The sequence below is a fragment of the Phasianus colchicus genome, chromosome 2 (genome assembly GCF_987193195.1).
Source record: "Phasianus colchicus chromosome 2, bPhaCol1.hap1.1, whole genome shotgun sequence".
Classification (NCBI taxonomy): Eukaryota; Metazoa; Chordata; class Aves; order Galliformes; family Phasianidae; genus Phasianus; species Phasianus colchicus.
Window position 1 is genome coordinate 109,720,803 of NC_143437.1, and position 23,290 is coordinate 109,744,092.

At 47.9% G+C, this 23,290-nt stretch overlaps 1 protein-coding gene across 2 annotated transcripts in view; it reads right to left on the reverse strand.

The window, feature by feature from the left end:
- The window catches only part of CLIC5 (CLIC family member 5), a 49,967-nt gene extending 28,825 nt beyond the window's left edge, over positions 1-21,142 (reverse strand). Inside the window, exon 1 of one of the 2 annotated variants that reach the window (XM_031604940.2) lies at positions 20,831-21,142. In XM_031604940.2, coding sequence (XP_031460800.1) covers positions 20,831-20,893 — 63 coding nt within the window. In that variant the 5' untranslated portion in view covers positions 20,894-21,142. Of the gene's footprint in view, positions 1-5,604; positions 5,730-20,830 lie in introns of those variants that run through there. The other variant, XM_031604939.2, reaches the window with a different exon arrangement.
- Positions 21,143-23,290: the final 2,148 nt, after the last annotated feature.

Here is a 23,290-nt window from a genome sequence, read left to right on the forward strand (position 1 = left end):
TCACTTTCTGCTCCCGTTGCTTCACTCAAACCTTCATCTATCAGTTCAGCTGCTGAATGGGATGCTTTCCCATTGGCCTCCGGACATTTAGGTATCACCACCAAGCGATGCAGGGCCCTGCCCTGGGACTCAGTGCATCCACTTTGGGACACCCCATTACCAGAGCAGCTGCTTGCTCAAATCTGAGCAATGACAAGAATGAGCGAGGTGTTCTCCTTCGTTATTTATAAAGCACTCCTCAAATACTTCTGCTTTTTTTAGGGAATCAATTCAACCTTAAAGATATTCATGTGCACAAGTGGGGGAGCACTGACACACACCCAAGGAATGAAATTAAGGAGGCTGTAGGGGAAGAAAAAAAGTCTCAGTCATTCTATGAGCTCGTGCCAAATCCCTCTGTAAGGCAGCAGTAATATCCAGAGCCTCCAGCACTGCACAGCATGGCCGGACAATGTGAACAAGGAGCTACTCTCAAGTTCAAGTTACTGCTTGCCTTGAATGATATAACTGGAATAAACTTCCTCACTTGTTCCAAAAATACTGAGAGTGGTGCATGCAGAGAGACTGCAATGTACACAGGCAACTGCACATTATTGTAATTAACCCTAAGGTGGGGAAGAAGCAAAGTTGCACTTGCAGTTGTTCCCAAAATAGAGCAGCTCTATAGGAATATGCTGTCATTAGTAATGACTAAGCATCTAGCTTAGAAATGGCTGCGTTGGAAAGAGTTGTGCATTGTACAGCACTGTGTTTTCTCCAGGATCAGAATGTATGTGGTTTTATCTATTTTCATTTTGTTGTCATTTTTCATTGCTTTGAGACCACTCTGAACGATGGCCCACTGCTCTCTTGGACTCATGGCAAAGTACATGGATATTTTTGATGACACTAAATAGACGTTTCTCATTCAAAGGGATTTTAACACGTCAGCAACAGCAGGCAGGCTAATTTACCCAAATGTTTCCGACTGAGTATTAAGGAGAGGTTTGATTTCATCATCCTTACAATCAAAATCGAGATGCACGTTCCACATGGCTGCACTCTCTCTGTTAGAGCTGGGAAGGCGCCTGCCTTTTGACACTTACTCTCCTTACACTCAGAACCCAAAGGGGAAGTGAAAATCTTATTTGAAATGCAGAGCAAGCCAGGAAATATCCTATTTACTGTGCCATTAAAAAAAAAAAATCTGTCTTCGTAATTATACTGCAATATGCATATACCACAGTACGCACAATAGCACAGATCTCCATTGTAAGGAAAAATCATTGGGTGCAACGTGAGATCAGACAAGCCAAGGTTTTGCTTTAGCAAGGATCTTTTTTTCCTCTCTTTTTCCTACTTTCTAGTCTCCTTTCACAAGTTCTCATCCAACTGCAAAAGCCAGTAAGCTCTTTGGAGTACCACCAACAGAGCAAAGAAGTGTACGCTCATAGAGCAGCACTGCTATGTCCCAGGCAAGGAGTAAATCTTACAGCACGAGTCCTGTGCATCACAGGACGCTCTTGTTGACTGTGGCTCTGGTTCAGGAAAGCATTTAAGCATGTGCTGAAATACATCCCAATTCAGAGGAAGTATACGCTTGACTTTAAGCATGTTCTTAAGTCTTGATGCTTTCAATGGGACTTAAGCACATACTTAAGTATTTTCCTGAATGGGAGCCTGTAATAACAATAATAAATTTGCTGTGCAGCATTTTAATTCCATTGGACTTTTTCCGAAATTTCATTTTGCTGGGAGAAACTCATAGCAGCAGCCTTCCAAGGGAGGGCAAGCTAGAGAAGAAGCACATTCCTAAGCACACACACATGGAAATGGACCATGTGCATATATGTCAAACAAAAATAGAGCATTTGCTAGAAAGACTGTCAGGGTAGTAACAAGACAAAAAGGAAGCGGTGAATACCTTCAGCCAGCTCTCCAAAAGCCAGCCAAAATGTTGTCCAAGTCTGGCATCCATACAGACGTACGCTATAGATGCACATAAGCTTAACTGGGTTTGCATTGCTGGCCAGTTTGCAGGGAGTTGGTGTGTTCCACACTGCCCAAACTGGCTGAGCAGCACGTCAGGAGAGCTGAGGACCTCCAAGGAGCTGCCAGTGCACTTAGACTCATGGAATCATGGAGTGGCTTGAGTTGGAAGGAAACTCAATGATCATCGACCTCCAACCCCCTGCCACGGCCTGGTTGCCCCCACCAGATCAGTTGCCCAGGGCTCCATCCAACCATTCTCCAGCTCTCTGCTGTTTAGGAGAGGTGCACTTGTACTCCTTAAGACATCCAGGATTTTCAGGTGAGAACGGCATGTTGGAGACCCTATGAGCATTGATAGTGAAAACATGACAAATATTTTCCACAGATTTGGTAAATAATTGCTTTCCAACTGTTTATTCTCATACCAGTGCCAGCATTTCACCCAGGCCAGGTTCTTCCTGAAGATCTTTCCATCATGCTTTAGGACGTTTGGAACTAAGGATCAATTGGCTCCACCTGATCCCTTCACCTGGTGCCAAGCATTTCTGTCTGCACAGCCATCAGCCTGCACAAAGCCGTGCCTTTCCCTAGGGCCCTGCACGTGTTGTGCATGGAACAGGCTTTGCTCTGCAATAATCTGTGCGACCATAGAACCACAGATGGGTGCCAGAGAACTCCAGATGCTGTGTGTAGGTTGCATTATGATAACCACAGAGAGGTGGATAGTCTCAGCATGTGCAAATCATAGAATCCCAGAATGGCCTGGGTTGCAAAGGCCCACAGTGCTCATCCAGTTCCAACCCCCTGCTGTGTGCAGGTCGCCAACCAGCAGCCCAGGCTGCCCAGAGCCACATCCAGCCTGGCCTTGAATGCCTGCAGGGATGGGGCATCCACAGCCTCCTCATATTGTTCCATCACCTCTCCTCATTTCTCTTGAAACACTGCAGGCCCACAGCTTGGCACACAGCATCAGAATAGCAAAGCACAGACAGGTCCAGCACCCCGGGCCAATAAAAGATTTTGTACTCAGTTATATTTTTAAATCCCTTCCCTATCACTGCATGCATTCAACTTAATGAGAAATTGATGGTAAATAATCAAAGGAAGGAGGAGCTACAACAAAGCTTCCTATAGCAAAATGCATACTGCAATTTATGAATTAGGGATGGATCTAACAATTATTTTTTTCTAGACTGTGTTCCAGCATGCTCTGCTCTGGGCTAACCCTAACCTAGAGCTAACATCTGATGTCCACATGGTGGTATCTCAGGGGAATCCCCCCAGAATAGGGGCAGCCATGAAGTAACACAGGCTCAGATACAGAGTGCATACGGTGACACCTTCCACTGACCAGCATTCTTTCAGTACCAGCTAAGGGGTTGTGGTGTTCTAGATGCTGTGGGACAATTTGAAGGCAGGCAGCTACTCGCACGTATCACTTCTGTGCACATGGAAACTAAGGCCAAGAGCCACTCAGAAGGAATAGTTGCTTCTCAGAGTATTACTAACAGTTTTCTAGATCTGCTTTGGGAATTTTCCCCTCTGAGCTTCTTGAGCAATTAGGCAAAAAAAAAAAAACAAACAGTATGAGAATGTTGAAAACCACATCTGTTGGAACGCTGTTCTTTGGAGGAGGACACCTGGAATTTCACAGATAGCTGACGGAGCTCTGCAACAGCTCTGGCCATAACAGTGTGCCCCAATGTCCCAGTGCAGTACCCCCGTGCCCATTCTGCAGGGCAGGCGGGGTGCTGGGACCATGCAAACCCAAAGGCACAGAGCTCCTGGCTTCCCGTCAGCCCACCAGCTGAAAGCTCCTTTCAGAATCACGCAGGCTATTTCATTCTCCCTCCCCTCAGAAAACCCACAGCTTCTGTTCAATAAAGCTGTGGGTATTTTAAAATGTGTTTTTCAGTCTTTGGGTGATTTAGAGCAAAATCTTGAAGTTCTTCAAAAACCCAAACTGCCATTCTCGCCACAGCTCTGACCAGCAGATCATGCACAGTTTCTGTGCATGTGGACAAAGTGGGCTGGATATATCTATGCCCAGACAAAAAAATAAAATAAAGAACATCCTTTAATGCTTCTTGAGCTGTTCCAACCCAATGAAGCAACTGTGCTCCCACCACTCACTGGGATCGTGACAAAGATCCCCTACACCCACAGCGGGCACTGCATGTACCTACAGAGAACGGCTTCTAAAATCTTTGCTTTCTGGGGGGAATTCAACTGTTCACTGATAATGAGATACCAGAGAAGGTGGGGGAGAAGAACTCAAAGGATCACAAATACATTAGCTTTCAGATTTGCATTTGCCAAATAGAATCACAGAATGGCCTGTGTTGCAAAGGCCCATAGTGCTCACCCAGTCCCAACCCCCTGCTGTGTGCAGGTCGCCAACCAGCAGCCCAGGCTGCCCAGAGCCACATCCAGCCTGGCCTTGAATGCCTGCAGGGATGGGGCATCCACAGCCTCCTTGGGCAACCTGTTCCAGTGCCTCACCACCCTCTGGCTGAAAAACTTCCTCCTCATATCCAACCTAAACCTCCCCTGTCTCACTTTAAAACCATTCCCCTTGTCCTATCACTACCCACCCTCACAGGGGTGGGATATATAAATAGGGACCCAGGAACTGTACACAGCCTCTGCAGAGCACATCTTTGAAGTAGTAATAATCAAGTTTTCTGTTCTCTAGAAACACACAACAGCTAGGAGTACCATAAGGGTCTGCGACAAGATGAGTCATAGTTCATGCCTCCATCAGCAAAATGAAGGAAGGAACTGAGAGAACCCTACAACACTCCAATAGCAACAAGCACAGGAGAGGAGCAGGCTCCAAACCCACACAGAGAACAAAGTGCCTGAAGTCACTTACATGGAATTTAGAGAAGTAAAGCACAAGGTATGACAAGAAGAACAACAGGTACTGTACAAGAGCAGGATGGGGAAACGTGAAGAAGGCTGTATGGAAGACCTAAGCAGTACAAACAATCGGTGTGTGATACCTCAGACCAGCACAGCAAGGTGATGCAATTGGTGTGTGGGTTCCTAGGAGCAGCTTCAGGCAATACCGCAGTTCTCCAGCACATAAAAGACTGTTTACAAAGAGGATGATGGGCCATTGTTGTTCATTTCCACAGAGAATAGGATTATTATTTTGCTTAATTTGCAACAATGAAGCATTAGGAGAAAAAAGAAATCCAGTGTAATTATATGAAAGACGAAAGACAAAGCAGGCTTTCTAAGGAGGTTGTGTAATCTGCATCAGTGGAGGCTTTGAAGGAACCGAAAGGCAGAAGTTGGGAAAGCCAGTCTGAGTGCACCCCATCCTGCAGCAATGTGGGGCAGCCAAGTGGGTGCCCCCACGTCCCAGCAGCAGCACACAGCGATGCTCTAACAGCAAAGCAGACCCAGTGGGACGAGGCTCTGCTCCCCCAGGCTGTGCAGGATGCGGCCGTGCCCCATTGCAGGCAGTGGGGACCACGGCAATGACTTTGATGGGACTGGCCTTACACTGCTGGGTCTAACAGCCAGAAGGTACAATCACAATAATCGTCCCCGACTTTTCCTATCACACAAACCACAGATTTCCCTCTGCCCGTGGCCAACGTCCGGTGCTGAAGCAGAACATACGCTCTGAGAGGTCTGTCGGGAGCGATGGGCATAGAGCGGTAGCGAGGTCCCCTCTCGTGGTGCGCGCCGGCGCTGCAGGGAGACGCACATCACATCCATCACGTCTGTCTGCTCATCCCGCATTCTGGAACCCTGTGTCTATGGGGTTACATTCTGATTTCGGCCTTTCAGCGATGGGTGAATGGACTATAACAGACTTAATCTAATTCCCCTCCCATCGTAGCCACTATTCAAAGAATCGCTCAGGTTGGAAGCGCTTACAGATCACCAAGTCCAACCACAACCTAACCATACCACCCTAACTCTAACAACCCCCCGCTAAATCAGCCCTGAGATACAAGCTGTTCCCACTAAAGATCCACCAGTGAGAGCAGAATTGTAATTTCGACCCACCGGTTTCTTTCTAACAAGTGGTCAAAACCAGAAGTGACTTTATAGGCTCTGGAGAAAGGAGCTGGGTGTGAATCATTTGGGGTACCTGCAGGCCACCAACCACGAGTGTTTCAAATATTGATGATTCTATATCCTCAGGGCTGAGCAGACATGTAAAAAAAATGTATTCCCTCGGGGAAAATGTAGAAAATACAATGAGAGCTACATCATTGTCAAAAGGTGGCAGGCAGTGCAAATTATGGTGCAATTACCGGTGCTTCTGATAGAGGGCAGGTGCAAATAGAGGAGTCATTGCTTTGCAGAAAGCTCTGTGCTGAGACCTCCACTTCCCAGGACAGAGCTCTGCGTGCTGCTGTTCTTGTAAGAATTCAATCCCTGCATATCTGGAATTTGAATGTCTGTTAAAAATCTCTGAACCCAGGATGGTAATCTGGCCATAGAGAATATTCTGCAAATGCTGGTGAATTGCAGCCAAATTTCCATGCCTCTAAGCAGCGTATCAGACTAACAAATAATAACAGCAGCCAGGTGCTGAAAGTTAATGCTGAATCTGAAATCAGATCTAGGGCTGAATTATTTATTGAAATTCCAGGACTTTCTGTGCACTGCTATAAGAGACAGGCACTTGCAGCCCTGCAAACACACAGCTGAATGGAGGGCTGCCTCTGAGGAGGGCACTTACCACAAAAACAGTCAGTGGCCATGACCTGCCCTTGATGGTCTCATTTTGTATCTTACTGAGCACCACATAACTATGCTCACTCGTGGCTTCCATTGATCTGGATGGGATGGAAGAGCCACCAGAAGCTCTGCAGAGCTCTTCTGCAGTGTGCAGGCTGTTGTCCTTTCTCTTTCAGCATCTCCAGAGCTGTGGTGCTGCAGTCTGAGGCAGCCTCATCCCAGATGCGAGCCATGCTCATCACTTTCCCAGAAAGCAGCTCAAGTTGCACAGCAAAGGAGGAGAGCATCACAGGCACCAGCTAGAATTTGGTTTCATGCTTGCACCTCAGCATGAATTCCCAACGGAAGCCCCAGTAACTTCAGTAAAATATTTACTGGTACAATTATGATGCCCGTAGAATCATGGAGTCATTCAGGATGGAAAGACCTCTAAGATCCCCAAGCCCAATCCCAGCCCAGCCCACCCCACCTGCCTGCTGCCCCACTGTCACATCTCCAAGGCCCTTGGACCACTATGGGGATGGAGCCCCCAGCAGCTGTGCCACTGCCCCACTGCTCCTTCTGAGATCAAATTGATATCCAACAGAACCTGGACCAAACCTCACTGCTGTGAGGGTACAAATGCAATAAATAGAAACAGATATTCTGGTTCCTAGCTATTCACAGAGCAATCATAGAATCATAGAATTGCTTGGGTTGGAAAAGACCTTAAAGATCATCCAGTCCAACCAGAACCCAGCCATCCTGCCCTATCTTTGACAACCCTCCACTCAATCACATCTCTGAGCAAAGGATCATGGCATGGTTTCCTATGCAGGGGACATCTCTTCACCTTGAATATTTTCTTGCACACCAAAACCACCATATCTGCTCATCTGATCTCTTACATACAGTCCAGTTTAGCCACCAAGACGGTGTTCTCCATGGGCAGATTTTCTGAGAGCCATCTGCAAAGGAGGGGACTGCAGCGCTGCCTGAATATTTCATTAAACAAGAAACAGAGAGCAAGTTCTGCATTTGTAAATGTAAATACTTGCAAGGAAAACAAGAGCTTAAGGAGGGCACACACCTCAACAACCAACAAATGCACCTTGTTACTCATCTAAAAGCAAACAATTTGTGTTTTCAAGATCAAACAGTCAAGAAAATAACAGTGACGCTTTCCCCAAACTACTGGGGAAACTTGAATAAATGCGTGTACAATGAGAAGTGTTATTTGCAAATATTATATGGAATTGTGAAGCAAATGCCTGATGGATGCTGCAAGTAGGGAAACGCTGCTGGAGCAGCGAGCAGGGTTAGGATCTCGTCACCATGCAGGACAATTTCTTCTCAAAACACACTTTGACTTGACACACAAACTGAATTCCTTCTAATTGCTTTTTATCCTATATCCAGTATTAAAAAAAAAAACCCTTAGTTAATTAAATTTAATTTAATGCTATTAATTAAAACCTTATGTCATTCTTTCCTTTCTTCCCTTTGTACAAAATCTCCCCTATCGATGCTACTGCAGTTTTCCTGGCAGCTTCTCCCCTCTGGTCTCTCTTCCTTCGATCCCCTCTCAGTGCACCCAGTGCAATCCCAACCACCTCTACAGATGGACTGAATCTCACCCTACTCCGTTTCAGAAGTTTCTGCAGCAGCTTTCTATTTTACCCTGAGCTCTCTGATCCGGGGCAAGAGAGCACAGCAGTTTCCATTTCTCTGTGATTTGCAGAATGCCATTTGAGCAACATACACCGAGCATCCAACGTGAGAAGTTCACTGGAACATCCAAGTTGAGATAATTTTGAAACCAGCATTTGCCAGGAGAATGGCTTCCAGATCTCTCTGAAGAAGATGTCTTTATGAATGTGAAAAATTATAAACCCAGATAAATTCTACACATTTTCACTTGCACTGAATATCCAAACATCAGCACAAAAGGCTCTTTCTGACAGCAGGGCACAACATGATTGCTACTAATCGTATCCACTCTCAAACATCCTGGGTATGGTTCATTTCCTTAAATGTTCCCATAAATACCTGGAGCAAAGTGTGAAAGATGCCCAGAGGCTAAACAGGAAAAAAAAGACTCCTGCCCATGCAAGCTGCAGGAAGATGCTGACGGGACTGCATGACAGGACTGGGGATGTCAGCCAAGGTCAGGGACAAGAGGCAGTTCCTTCCACTGGAAAAGAAAATCACCACCCCAAGGTTACATCCCCTGCTCTGTGTCCTTCCCAGGATCACACAGGCTGGACCTGGGTAGCTGTGTGCAATCAGCACTTTTTTATTACTATTATTATTCTTGCAACATCATCTCCTTTGAGATAAATACAGCAACCTTCAGGCACAGGCCCTGCTCGCCTGACAGGACAGGTCTTCCATAGGTGCATGCCAAAGGGATGCTGGTTTCATCAGTCCCAGGTGGACAAGTAGGCAACTCCAGAACAAGTCCTCCTGCAGTCATGTTCAGCTGCCTTCTGTATGGAGTGAAAAGTGAGAAACACAACTTCTCATTGTGGCCTTCAGCACTTGAAGGGAGCAGATAAACAGGAGGGGGAACGGCTGTTTGTGAGGGTGGATGGTGATGGGACAAGGGGGAATGGTTTTAAAGTGAGACAGGGGAGGTTTAGGTTGGATATGAGGAGGAAGTTTTTCAGGCAGAGGGTGGTGAGGCACTGGAACAGGTTGCCCAAGGAGGCTGTGGATGCCCCATCCCTGCAGGCATTCAAGGCCAGGCTGGATGTGGCTCTGGGCAGCCTGGGCTGCTGGTTGGCGACCTGCACACAGCAGGGGTTGGAACTGGATGAGCACTGTGGGCCTTTGCAACCCAGGCCATTCTGTGGTTCTATGATTCTATGAAGTGTTCAGAGAAATGCATAGCTAGAGATGGACTAAACCCAAAAGCTCCCATTCATGCATGCTCAGGAAAGGCTCTGGGCTCCATCTTATCATGGAATCACAGAATATCCATCTCAGGTTGGGATACTGACCTGTAAGGATCACTGAATCCAACCCTTGCAAAGGTGTAAGTGGTTTTGAACCTCATGCAAGACCCAGATCTAAATCTGGATCTACAGCTAAACTGGGGACAGAAATTAACTGACATTAAAAGCAAAACAAAACCAAAAATCCAAATTTAGGGTTCCTCAGCTCAAGGAAGGACATCTCAGTAAATTAAGGCAAAATGCCATTTGTTTGAAATTGCATGCGTGAGTCAGTGATCAGAGAAGAAAGCGAAAAGGATGCAAGTGCTGGAGGAAGTCTGAAACAAGGCTTTGCACGGAGAGAGCTGGAGATCTGGGTCCTGTCCTCTTGTCCTGAAAAACTGATAGAAGTGGGAACAGAACAACTGCAGCTGCCATTATGACAGTCCCTACAGCCTGCAAGAACATTCCATGGTTCAACCCCTCTTCATCCAGACCGCTTTAAAAAAACACCACCAATAAAACAAACAACAGCAACGTTGGCTCATCACAAAACACGGGGCGCTGAAAGAAAGTCACTTCCTCCCATGATATGCATTTGTATCTGTTTGAAGTAAGCTGCCCATTCAGCAGCTAGAAGCAAAAGGAAAGCAGGAACACAACGTGCCTGTTGACCCACACAAATCGAATCACGATCTAGAAAAACAACAGCAACAATAGCAGTGAGACATCAGTGGGCCACTTGTTTTGGACAATACACAGGTACAGATGTGCACCAGCACCCAAAATAACAACAGCTATACATGTAGGTGGTAATATTCGGGGTGATTATTTGGGTGCTGAGATGCTAGGAGGTGGAGAGATTTGACACCTAGTACAGAGAGGGACACCTGTCCGACCTGAGAACTGATCCAGTGTTTTGCGAGGATCATAGAACCATAAAGCCCCAGCACCCTGCATCAGTCACCCCATCTTTGAAGGCCTTCCCAATGGCTGCCACCTGCATACCAACAAATAAGCAAACCCTTAACCAGTCCTGAACTGATCCCATGCCATTACTGCCTCCTTGACACCAAGAGATATTTTAAGACATGCAAGTGGCCTCTGAACATTGTTTCTATCAGAGCAGCTTTGATCAAATTTGTGCCAAATTTCAGTGACACAGAAAAAGAAAGCTCTCTTCTGTGCTTGAATCAATCCCTACTCTGCTGTGCCAATATATCACTCCTGCAGGCATTCAAGGCCAGGCTGGATGTGGCTCTGGGCAGCCTGGGCTGCTGGTTGGTGACCTGCACACAGCAGGGGGTTGGAACTGGATGAGCACTGTGGGCCTTTGCAACCCAGGCCATTCTGTGGTTCTGTGATTCTATGATCCTACCTAGATTGCAGATTTTATGGCACATTTATTCCTGCATCAACTCTATCTACACATTTCTCTGAAGTATGTCCAGTCTTGATCTGAATCAGAAGGAAGTCTTCATTGGCTCATTCCAGTGCCTAGTGACTTCTACAGTTATTATTAAACTCATTTCCAATTCCATTAGAAATCCCATTAGAAATGAAATGAAGTTCCATTCGAGCTGATCTTAACTAATCGTTAATAGCACTTGTTGCACTCGTTAGCTCTATATTTAAAAGCCCAGCACAGATTCACTTAATATCGCAGTCAAATGACTCCTGCTATTTAACGTGAATGAGAAAGACCATCTTAAAAACAGCAATCTTCACTACTTTGTAGATCTTAAAATTATTCTTCTCTTTCCCAGCATGGTAGCAAGCATTAGTAGCTCTCTGTGCTAAAATGTGTTTGTTTGGTTTTTTTTCTGAATTTTACACTGTTGTTGAGTTTCATTGTCACATGTCTTGGATCATCCTCTCTCCCTGGACCTTGATTCCCAACTCACATGGATCAGCACACACTCCTTGGAGATGAGTTGCCCTTCATACACTGGAGCATCGAACTCAAATGTCTTTACAAGCAGCAGAAGTTAGAAAATGCTATAGTTGGGTTTTGGCATTTTCACTGTTAACAAAAAGGAAACTAAATCAATATATAAATCAGGCAGACTTCCTTTTGCTTCTCAGCTGCATTGCCAGCATCATGAGCAGGCATGACTTGCAAAATATTGGTGAATGGAGAATTGAGCCATGATATTTTTCTTAGTCCCAAAGAAATCAACGTATGTAAGAGAATCAATAAGGAAAGATTAATTTAATGTTATAATGACTATTCTCATATATAATCTCTGCAAGTTCTATATGTATGAAGCTCAAATTTTACAGAATTTGAAGAGAATCAGATAAGCCTTGAATATTAAGCTTTGACCATTCTTGCTACATTTTGCATCAAGTAAGTACAAGTAAATGCCATGGTCTTCTGTCATCTGCCCTGTATCAGACACTATCAAGACTGAGGATTTAGAAGGGAAAACAATCACTATCTAGGCAACTTCATCCTTATGTAATGTTATTTTTGCCCAAGTAGCTACAGCAGGGATAGGTTCAACTCCTGCTGTCCCAGAGGTGCACTAGTTAGCCATCACAACACAACTCTCCTGCAACATGTTTCAATTAGTGCTTTATCTGAGCTTTAATCATGGTGGCCAAAAATACATATAAAGGAGCTATTTCCACCTCATCTGACAATTAAGTACATGGAGGACAGTTGGAGAGGAACCCAAACTCCAGATATACTCAGTTCTCTGGTAGAAGTTGAAACGGGAGTGCCAAAGGACCAACATGAAATCATGAGAACTGAGCACTGATTCATCTAGACTGATGGGTCTGAGTGCCCTGAGAACAGGCAGACAGAACAGAGAAGCTGGAAACAAAGTCATTGCAGGAGATGCAAAACCCTGAGAAGGAAAAAGAGAAGGCTGGAAGAAGGGGATGGGAAAGGAGCTTTGGCTCAGCTCTGCCTGTTCCCAAAAGCAGTCAGATGTCCAGTTCTGTTTGGTCAGATTTCTTTTACGTCCAAGAAATCAAGATTTCCAATGTTTCATTGGGAGGCAGTTGTCTAGCAGAGACCCAACACATTTCTACCCTAAATGGCGGTCAGAATGCCCTTCTGTGGATGGGGGTGAAGAACACTCCCTGCTCCCCCGGTGCTGCACATCTGGTTGAGGACTGCAATCAGCATGATGGAGAGGAGGAAGTGAGACCAGCACGGCCTGGCAAGCTTGCCATGGTCCCTAAGGAGGCAGAAGGGCAAAAGGGTAAACAAGAGGCTGGGTGCTAGGCTAGGGGTGTGACCAAGGTCACGTTGCAGAGTGTGTGTGGCTGGATCCTTTCAGATTTTGACTAGAATTGGATCAAAATAAAAATAAAAATCAGAGTTTCAACCTGGTGGGAACTGCTGCTGTTGCTCTGTATTGAGATAAAGAGCTGAAACAGTGAGCTGTTCATCGCATGGAAGGTCAAAAATAGCAACATGGCAAAACTCTGCAGCAGCTCCATGCAGAACTCTGTCTCGGCTTTGGGTTCCCTGTGCCTCAGTTTCTTTTCTGAGCACACCTTGTCTTATGACAGTGTAGCCACACGATTTCCGTAGTGCACCAGGGTAGTTAAACAACAGAGGAATCTTATGTCATAGAAGAGCTGCACCAGCCAGAGAACATTGCCATTAAATAGCAATATGCACAGTGGAGGAAACTCATAAACTCTCAAGAAGATTTAGGTTATCAAATGGGAGATCAACTGCATTCTGAGTAAGTCTGCAGGTGATCCCAAGCTAGGCAAGACCATTTATCTACTCAAGGGTAGGAAAGCTCTGCAGGATAGGCCAGATCAATAGGCTGCTGCCAGCTGCATGGCGTTCAAGAAGGATAAGTGCCAGATGCTTCACCTGAGTCACAACAACTCAACACAGTGCAAAAGTTTGGGGGCTGAGTGGCTGGAAAGCTGCCCAGCAGAAAAGGGCCTGGGGGAGCAGGGCAACAGCTGCTGAGCATCAGCCAGCAGGGCACCCAGGGGACCAAGAAGGCCAACGGCATCCTGGCTTGTATCAGAAATAATGTGGCCAGCACAAAGGGAGAAGTCACAGGGAGACTTTTTACAAGGGCAGATTGTGACAGGACAAGGGAGGATGGTTGTTAATTAAAAGAAGGAAGATTTAGGTCAGATGTTAGCAGGAAATGCTTCACCATGAGGCCCTGGCACTGCTGCACAGAGCTGAGGATGCCCCATCCCTGGAGGTTCCCGAGGAAGGGGTTGGAACTGGATGGGTTTTAAGTCCTTTCCAACACAAGCCAATCTATGAGTCTAAAATCATGCAAGGAATACATGATGCTGATTAAATTCATCAGATCTACCAAAAAAAAAAAATTTCTTCTCTCCCTCCCCGCTCCAGATGTATATAAATGCCTATGTAACACCTAGATGAGTCTTACTGCAGCACAGAAGTACAAACAAATGGGTGGAGCAAGAGGCAAGGAAGGAAAGGGAATGAAGATCTCTCCTGGACATTATCAGTGATAAACTCTGTTGTGCCAAACAAAGCACTTGACGCTATTTTCAGTCTGGTACTTCAGGCACCCACTCTGATTTCCTGTTTCAAGGAACACGTGGACTCTTCAATACACAAACTCAGGACCCTCCTTATGCCAACAGGTTCTTCCTACGGCCTTGAAGAAGGCTTTGCTGGAAATAACATCAATCACAGCTGGGATTAATTTACTACTACCTTCCAGATAATGAAGAATTGGGTGCCATAGAAGCACTAAGCAATACAGTTGCCTAAATGATGACATCATTACTCTAAACGACCTTTACACAGCCTCCTTCCAAAGCCTGTTTGACACAGCCAGGTGAACCGGTGCTAACATTTAAGCACAGCCACACTTCCTACCGGCCCTCCTGGAAAAGATCCCCGTGTATTTTTGGGATGCTGTGTCAGCCGATCCCTGTGACATTTGCCATTCGTTCAGAGCAGCAGCAGAACCATGCGCTGCCCATAGAAGTTTCCTGGGCACGCTTACAGGAGCATCACGGGGCTGTGACACACGGAGCTGGAGTGCGACGGGATGCCAGGGGTGGGCAGTGAGCTGCCTGCTGCTAAGCACGGAGCACACAGCACACCCACAGCCACTTCTAAACGCCAGTTATAACAATTTGGAACATCACCAGCTCCTTGTGGAGGAATTAAAACCCCCTATTACCTGTTTTGACGACGCAGATCAAAAAAGCGGACGGAATGGAGGAGCTGGTGGGCAGAGCTCACCCGAAATCTCAGAAATCCTTAGGCTGAGGTTTCTCCAAGGACACGAGCAGCCCAAGGTGGCAGGGAGAGCTACTGTGTTCCTGCCAAGTCCTTTCACATATTGACCTCCTGCACCGCTGGCTGGCCGTCCCTGCATTCCCACCAATGAGACTCTTGTCTTGGCACAAGACAAAACCTGCAGGAGCTCAGAGAGAAAGCAGACAGGCAGACATACAGGCTCTGCTTGCGTAACTCAGGCAAGAGCTTCTTTAGGGTATTGTTTTTCTTCCACACAAGGAAAAATAACCCACTTGTACTGTTCAAACATTCTTGAAGCAGCTCCTTCTTAATTAATTGAACAATGTTTTTTTCAGTAATAACAGGTTAAAGCAAAATTAGACCTTGCCATGGTGGATGTTTTTTTTCCCTTAACTCTGTTCTTATTATTATTTTATGGAAAATGCTGAAAAGACCAGAGAAGCAAGCCTTGGTCCTCTTCACTGTGTCTACAGCGGGTTGCTATTAGCATGCTTGCTTCAACAGTGTGGTTCAAATGTAGGAAGCCTGACTCTCCTGTGCCCATTTTGTACATGTGCAAACACAAAGGTCTTCAGTGGGGTTAATCCTGACTTGAAAAGAACAGAGCAAAATAGGAACTGAGCAAGAACTACACTGAAATCCTCACAATCTCTTGCATGGAGCTCATAAAAGGAGTGCAAACAATATTTGAACTTTTTTTTCCCCCCACTACATATGCTGATGTCTGCACCAGTAGTGAACCTGGTTCTGTTACCTTGATAACAATGACAAGGCCAGTACGTGAGGAAGTGGAGATCACAGAATGGCCTGATTGGCAAAGGCCCACAGTGCTCACCCAGTTCCAACCCCCTGCTGTGTGCAGGTCGCCAACCAGCAGCCCAGGCTGCCCAGAGCCACATCCAGCCTGGCCTTGAATGCCTGCAGGGATGGGGCATCCACAGCCTCCTTGGGCAACCTGTTCCAGTGCCTCACCACCTTCTGGGGAAAAACTTCCTCCTCATATCCAACCTAAACCTCCCCTGTCTCAGTTTAACATCATTCCCCCTTGTCCTATCACCATCCACCCTCATTACAGCTGTACTCCCTCCTGTTTATCAGCTCCCTTCAAGTAGTGAAGCCACAATGAGGTCTCCCTGGATCCTTCTCTTCTCCAAGCTAAACAAGCCCAGTTCCCTCAGCCTTTCCTCACAGCAGAGCTGCTCCAGCCCTCTGACATCTCAGTGCCCTCCTCTATCCCTGCTCCAAGAGCTCTGCATCTTTTTTGTACTGCAGAGATGTCCCTGAACTTTGGAAGGGATGTGAACTGTGATGCCCAGCACCTGCTCAGCAGCTCAGAAGAAATAACTGAGTGACCCTTATCAGCACGGATGTGTTCATATCAGCCTGCAGGGCAATAGATGAGAGCTAGAGAGGAGCGCAAGCACGGTGCGTATCTGTGCTGTAGGGTGTCTGCTTCTCTCTTGGAAGAAGAAAGGCTTGGCAAGTCACTTGACCAAAGTAACCAAAAATACACTGCTGTCCATCGTGGAGCACCAGGGCTGAGCCAGTGTTTCAGTATCACTATTACTCCTTGTTTGCTTTTCTCTATTACTTCCTCTTTACCTAAAGAGTTTTGCTAAATGTAGAAGCAAATTTGTATGGGAGCCAAAAGGTGACTTCATAACAGCCAATAAAATACTCACAGTTTTTAACAAATAGAAACGAACTTTGTGCCTTCCAGACCTGCTTGTGATTTCCAGAATGCATCTCAATGGCCCACATAAATCACAGACCCTGCACTGTCCCGATGGTTAAAAGGGTCCTGACAACTTCACTCTCCCTCCCAGTTAGGGAGACCTGTATGGGCTTTATAAACCCCAAAATTTGAAACTAAAATCAGTTATCACAATGAATCTCTAACCTCAAAATACACAAAACCTCAATAGTGGGGAATGGCTGTTTGTACTGGGAGTCACCTTTTTATCTGTGTCTGCCTTTAAAGATACATGACAACCATTCACCAAAATCCTAACCTGGGTTCCTTTGCAATCAATCCATGGCAGTTATAATTAAAAAATAACCATAGAATCACAGAATATCCCAAGTTGGAAGAGACCCCAAAGGATCCAAAGTCCAACCAAGGACCAACCTCTTATCTTTACAACAATCCTCTAGCAGAAATGACTCCTTACAAACACAGCCTCAGTCCATCACTGAGCCTTACCCAGGCTGGGAGTGTTTCCCTGCATCCCAAGGACAGCCTCAAGCACAGCTCCTGGAGCCACTGCCCTCTGCTCCCAGTGTGTGGGACAGGCTGAGCGCTTTATGGAGGGATGGCCTCGCTTGGCAGAGCCAAAGGTTGACTCCAGGTTCAAGGTCTTGAGAAGCCTCCTTGCTCTGAACCTCCCTATGTTCCGTAGATGGGTTTGGGCTGTGCCTGCAGCTCTGCCAAGAGAAGACCTGCAGTTTTCAAGCAAAAGCTGTTGCAAAGAAGCACTGATGAACCTACCTGGGATATGGACCGCAATCCCACAGCAACGACCAACTGCTGTGAGGGCACCACCACCTTCTGACCATCAGAAATACAGTTATTACCTGTTGTGTTGCAGAGCATTTCTAAAGCAGGAAGATTTATTTAGCAGAATGTACTTTGGACCATTTGTGTGGCTTGTTTGCTTTCTATACTGCACTCATCCTGAGCAATGCAAACAGACAGCTGTACTTTTGAGGCCTGGTTCCATCCTTTGTTTTCCGTGTATACAACATCTCTGCCATCAATTTAACTTTCCAGATATTCATCAGTACTCTAATACTTGAAGTGCAAGGAACATACATCCAAAACCACAGCAAGTAAAAAGAAACCAGAAAAGTTCTCTGCTCCTCCCCTGTGTGGCTTAATATTCTGTCTCGGTGCACATCTTTCCAAGGAGGGAGGCTGTGGATGCCCCATCCCTGCAGGCATTCAAGGCCAGGCTGGATGTGGCTCTGGGCAGCCTGGGCTGCTGGTTGGCGACCTGCACATAGCAGGGGGTTGGAACTGGAGGAGCACTGTGGGCCTTTGCAACCCAGGCCATTCTATGATCCTCTCCAAAGAGCACCATTTCACTCTAGCCATTACATTCCAGTGTACAGGTGTGGGACTGCCAAAAGAAGCAGAGCACACCTTCCATGGAGTGTCACTTGCACTGGGCACACTGCTCCACAGCACATCAGAGCAGCAGCCAGGCTAAGCAGGGCCAGCATCCCTCTCTGCCACGCACCCCAGCCAGCTGCCACCCCCAAGCTGCTTTATCCCAGCCCAGCTTTGGGGGTTTCGCTCTCAGTCAAGCAGAAACAGTGAAGCATCTCATTCAGTTTAGGCTACAAAAGCACAGGGAGACAAACAAGGATGCAAAGACTGAGGTGAGACTGCAGCTGGATCCTGCAACACACAGCCTCACCGCCCTGCTCCGCTCCCTGCCTCCATACACACAGCTCCTGCTTGCTGCATGATAAAAAGGAAATAGAGCAATTGTGTAACACCTCTCTTTTTTTCTTTCCTCTTTAACCTGAGACACAAACTGCTTTTGTGAGAGGCTCTGAAAAACAGCCCTGCTCTGGTTTATTTGCGCTTGGCTAAGACCCACTTTTCTCCTGGCTGTACCCACAGCCTCACACCTCCCCAGCCTCGGTGCTCCTGGCCCTGGGAGCACTGGGATGCTGCTCTCACATAGGGCTGGGGGTGCTGCATAGGGCTGGGCACAGGGAGCACAGTGGGTCCCTTCCTACAGAATTACAGAATTGCCAGGGTAGGAAGGGACCCTGGATCATGAAACTCCAACCCCCCTGCCACATGCAGGGCCACAAACCTCCTCATTTAATACCAGACCAGGCTGCCCAGGGCCCCATCCAACCTGGCCTTGAACACCTCCAGGGATGGACGGGGCATCCACAGCCTCTCTGGGCAGCTGTTCCAGCACCTCACCACTCTCTCTGTAAAGAATTTCCCCCTGACGTCCAACCTAAATCTCCCCTCCCTCAACTTAAAACCATTTCTCCTCGTCCTGCAGTCCTACTTGGGACATTCTGTGATTCTATGACTCCATCACCTTCAACTCCGCTCGTTCCAACAATTCTTACTTCTTTTTCAGCTTCTGAGCTGTGTGCTGTAAGGCTCTGCTCACGCGCTTTGCTATGCGGCTTTTTAGACTTTTAATTTAATTAATGGCACCTTTCCAAAACGTCCAGAACTGCCATTTTTCAACCTAAATGGAAAGCCTCCAGAAAGATACCAATTAATTCTTCTGCTGCAGCTCAGCAAAGTGTGGGCTTTATGTGAGTCTCAATGCATTCCCCAACATGCATTATGCAGGAAGTCCCATTACTGGAAATGTTCTCTCTGTGCTTATAAATCCTCAGGTGATGGCACGGCTCAGTTGGCTGCAATGACAATTCACAGGCCCAGAGCTTCACCCATTGCACTGGGACATGGCTTGGACCTTAACAGGGACACAGTGGGCGTGGCAGGGATGGTTGGGGGTGGACTTGGGGATCTTAGCAACCTTTTCCAACCCAAATGATCCTGTGATGCTGGCCAAACAACCTCAGTAAGCTCCCACTGAGCACACCAAGCTCACTTCAGGAGGAGCAGCTTGGAGAGGGAAGGTATCAGGGCAGATGGACCCACACAAGGCCTTTTTAATTACATGAAGCTCCACGCAATTATGAACCAGGAATTCTTGTCAAATCCCTGTTTGCTAAGGAAAAAACCACTTGCGTTCTGCCCAGGTCAGAAAGGCTGCACCTGAGCTGGCACATACTGGAGGATGCACTGAAAAGGCCATGCATACATGTGTGGTATGCAGCTGACACTTCAACTCATCACCCAAACCATCCATCAGGGAGTGCAAAGCAATTAAGTACCCTCAGCTTGAGGGAAGGGAGGAGCTGGAATTTGCTTTCTCAATCAGCCTGTGCTGTTTGCAAAGGGCCCCATACAACTCCCACTGCTAATCACAGCCCCATCAAAGCAGGGATGCACAGCCAGCACCTGGTTTGACACGGGCATATCTCAGCCCTAACACAGAGGCTTTGGAACACCTTTTGAGCACCCAAAAATCCGAGCTCTTTGCTCAGAGTTTGCATGAAGTTCACTATTCATAATGTTGCACACACCACTGATTGTAGTGGGACGTTCTTTACGGAATCACAGAACGGCCTGGGTCGCAAAGGCCCACAGTGCTCATCCAGTTCCAACCCCCTGCTGTGTGCAGGTCGCCAACCAGCAGCCCAGGCTGCCCAGAGCCACATCCAGCCTGGCCTTGAATGCCTGCAGGGATGGGGCATCCACAGCCTCCTTGGGCAACCTGTTCCAGTGCCTCACCACCCTCTGGATGAAAAACTTCCTCCTCATATCCAACCTAAACCTCCCCTGTCTCACTTTAAAACCATTCCCCTTGTCCTATCACTATCCACCCTCGTTCCCCCTCCCGTTTATGCTTCCTTCAAGTATAACCCAAGAGCACAAACTGAAATATTCTGTGGTCCTATCACATCACAGGCACACTCACTTGTCTGTGTTTGCACTGAACTGGGTTCTGTTCTCAGTTATCCATATAGAAAATCAGAATGGGCTTTGGGAACCGACAGCAAAAACTAATTAATTTTCCTTTTTTTTCTTTTTCGGGGGGAGGAAATAAGTGCTGCAGGCACTGAGGACAGCAGTGCCCGCTGAGCTCAGTCCTCTGTGCTGGGATTCCGGGGTGTCCCGCAGCCCTCACCGTGTCGCTCCGCTCCGCGCTCTGTTCCCATAAATGGAGCAGCACGTCAGGCTGGCCGTGAGAACCCCGCCGGGCTAAGAATAACAGGGCACGCTCCCGAGGAGAGAAGCGACAACAAAATCAAGGAGCTCTGCCTCTCCCTCGGCAACGTGACCTAATTGGAACGCCACGGAAAAGAAAGCGACGCGTGTTTGAGGGAGATAAGAGGTCGGGAATGGAAGTTGGATGGGCCGTAGGAGCCCCGCCGCCCGCCCGCAGCTCACCTTCACGAAGAGCTCGATGTCGGGCTCCTTCCCGTCCCCGTTGGCAGCGGAGGGCTCTGACATCTCTCACCGCGGGGCCGAACTCCCGATGGGGACGGGGACAGCCGCGCTCCGGGCGGGTTTCCCTTCTAAAACATCTTCTGCGGGGAGCGGGACTCGAAAGCAACGCAGCGGGAGAGCCGGCAGGTGAGCGAACGGAGGAGCGGAGCGGAGCGCTGCCGCGGGGCTGCGGAGCGGCGGCCGCTGAGCGCAACAAGTGCGGCCGCGGGAGCGCATCTGTCAGAGAGCGGCTCGCAGCCCGAAATAGTCCCAGCGTGAAGCGGAGGGTGGGGTTTGGGTTCGGGGAGGAGACAGGCCGTGGTGCCTCTGGCCCAGCTCCACGGCTCGCCCCGCAGCGCGATGGGAACGGGGTCGGGGCTGCGAGGTGGGAGTGCGGGGCGCTGGGGTGGGGTTTTGTCCCTTCTTTTTCTGATGGGCGTTTTGCCGTTCACTGTTCAAAACGTCAGTATTGCTATTGTTGTTATTGCTGATTGTCTCGGTGCAGAGGGGCAGCACTCTGCGTGCAGCAAGCCCCATCAATAGAAGTACAGAGACATGCAGAAGCCCGGCTGATAACCGCACCTGGGAAGAGCAGCCCGGTGCTGCTGCTCCTGGGAGAGCTGAGTGGGGAGTGGGAATGGGGCTACGCAGAGGAACAAAGAGCTGCGGGGGGAGCAGCACGAGGGTGCCCCATGTCTTGGTTCGGCCTCAGGCACTGTGTGGGGACAGCAGGGTGGTGGCACAAATGGGAGGAAACTTATTTTGTGGATGCCCCATCCCTGCAAGCATTCGAGGCCAGGCTGGATGTGGCTCTGGGCAGCCTGGTCTGCTGGTTGGCGACCTGCACATAGCAGGGGGTTGGAACTGGATGAGCATTGTGTCCTTTGCAACCCAGGTCGTTCTATGATTCTAGAATTCTATGCTTCTTTAAGGTTTCAGCTTCTGACTGACACGCTGCCCATCACCTGATGTGACTCACAGGGCACTGTGGTGACACAGATGACACCGACACCCAGAGCGGGAGGTGACACTGTGGGGTGACACAAGCAGAAGGGCACGGCAGGGCTGAGTGGCACCTCCTGCTCACTGCTGTCACACCCTCAAAATGTCCCTTGGGTCACAGCTCCTCGCCCCATCCCTGCTCTACTTTGGAACAAATGCAGAACAGGAAACCCACACCTATGGCACACAGCAGATTCACCTTCCCTGCCTGACACCTAGAAAGCTTTTAGGAACGTTCTGCCATGACCAGCAGGCTGTGGTTGCTCCAAGTGCCCCCACCTGTGAGCTCCATGCTCACCCCTCACTGCCCCGGTGCCAACCAGCACCTCTGGAGCACTGCAGGTGAAGGCAATGGGGATTCCAGCTGTGTGTCCCTGTGGCACACAAATGGTTAACCAGGTGGTCTCGTTATGCTGCTGCAACTGTAATTACAACACAATCAACAGGGTAATTAGTGTAAAAGTGTGCTTATGGTTTGTAGATCTAATTAGCTCTCATTCAAATAACTGGAAGGTTAACTGTAAGAGAATTAAGGGTTATTAGCCCTTTGATTTCAGATGCTACATGCAATTCTTGGACTAGGTACATTACCAAACATTTATGCTGCAATTATTCTTATGCCCACAGGCAAACTTCCCAGGACATGGGCTGAGCACACTTACATGCAAGAAGAAGAATCACTGCACTACTATTATGGATTGCAGCTTTAAACATCAGCCAATGCTGTAAGCACAGTCACTGCACCTCTAAAACGTACCCCTAAGTACTGTCCTGTGGTCTGCACGAGAAGGAGCTTTGCTGAGCAAAGGATGCTCCATCCCTGCAGGTGTTCAAAGCCAGGTTGGATGGGGCCCTGGGCAGCCTGGGCTGCTCTGAAATGTGGAGGTTGGTGGCCCTGCCTGTGGTGGGGGGTTGGAGCTTCATGATCCTTGAGGTCCCTTCCAACCCAAGGCATTCTGTGTGTGTGTGTGTGTATGTGTTTGAGCAGGAAGGCCATCAGTGCCAGCCCTGCAATGCACAGGGACACCACAGCTCCATCAGAGCTCAGAGCCCCGTCCTCTGGCCTTGGCTGTGTGCAGGGATGGGGACATTCAATAAGAAGGCGGCATCCAAGAACAATCTGGCTCACCTCAAAAAGCTGGAGCCCTTCTTTGTACAAATGCTGTGTTCTTGACACAGATTCTGAATTCTTGATCTAAGGTAAACATGGCAGGAGGCAGAGTAAGAGGCAGTATACACATGTGTAACGCCTTGGGAATCTATTCACGCATTTTCTGTTTTGCTGCCATCTAAGACGGACTTATCACTTACATCTGGGTGCAACCTTTTTGACTAGAATGGTTATCATTGTCTGCATGGCTCTGCTCTGTGTTACGAAATCAGCTCTTTCTTCCATCAAATTGAGGCTAAGACACTGAT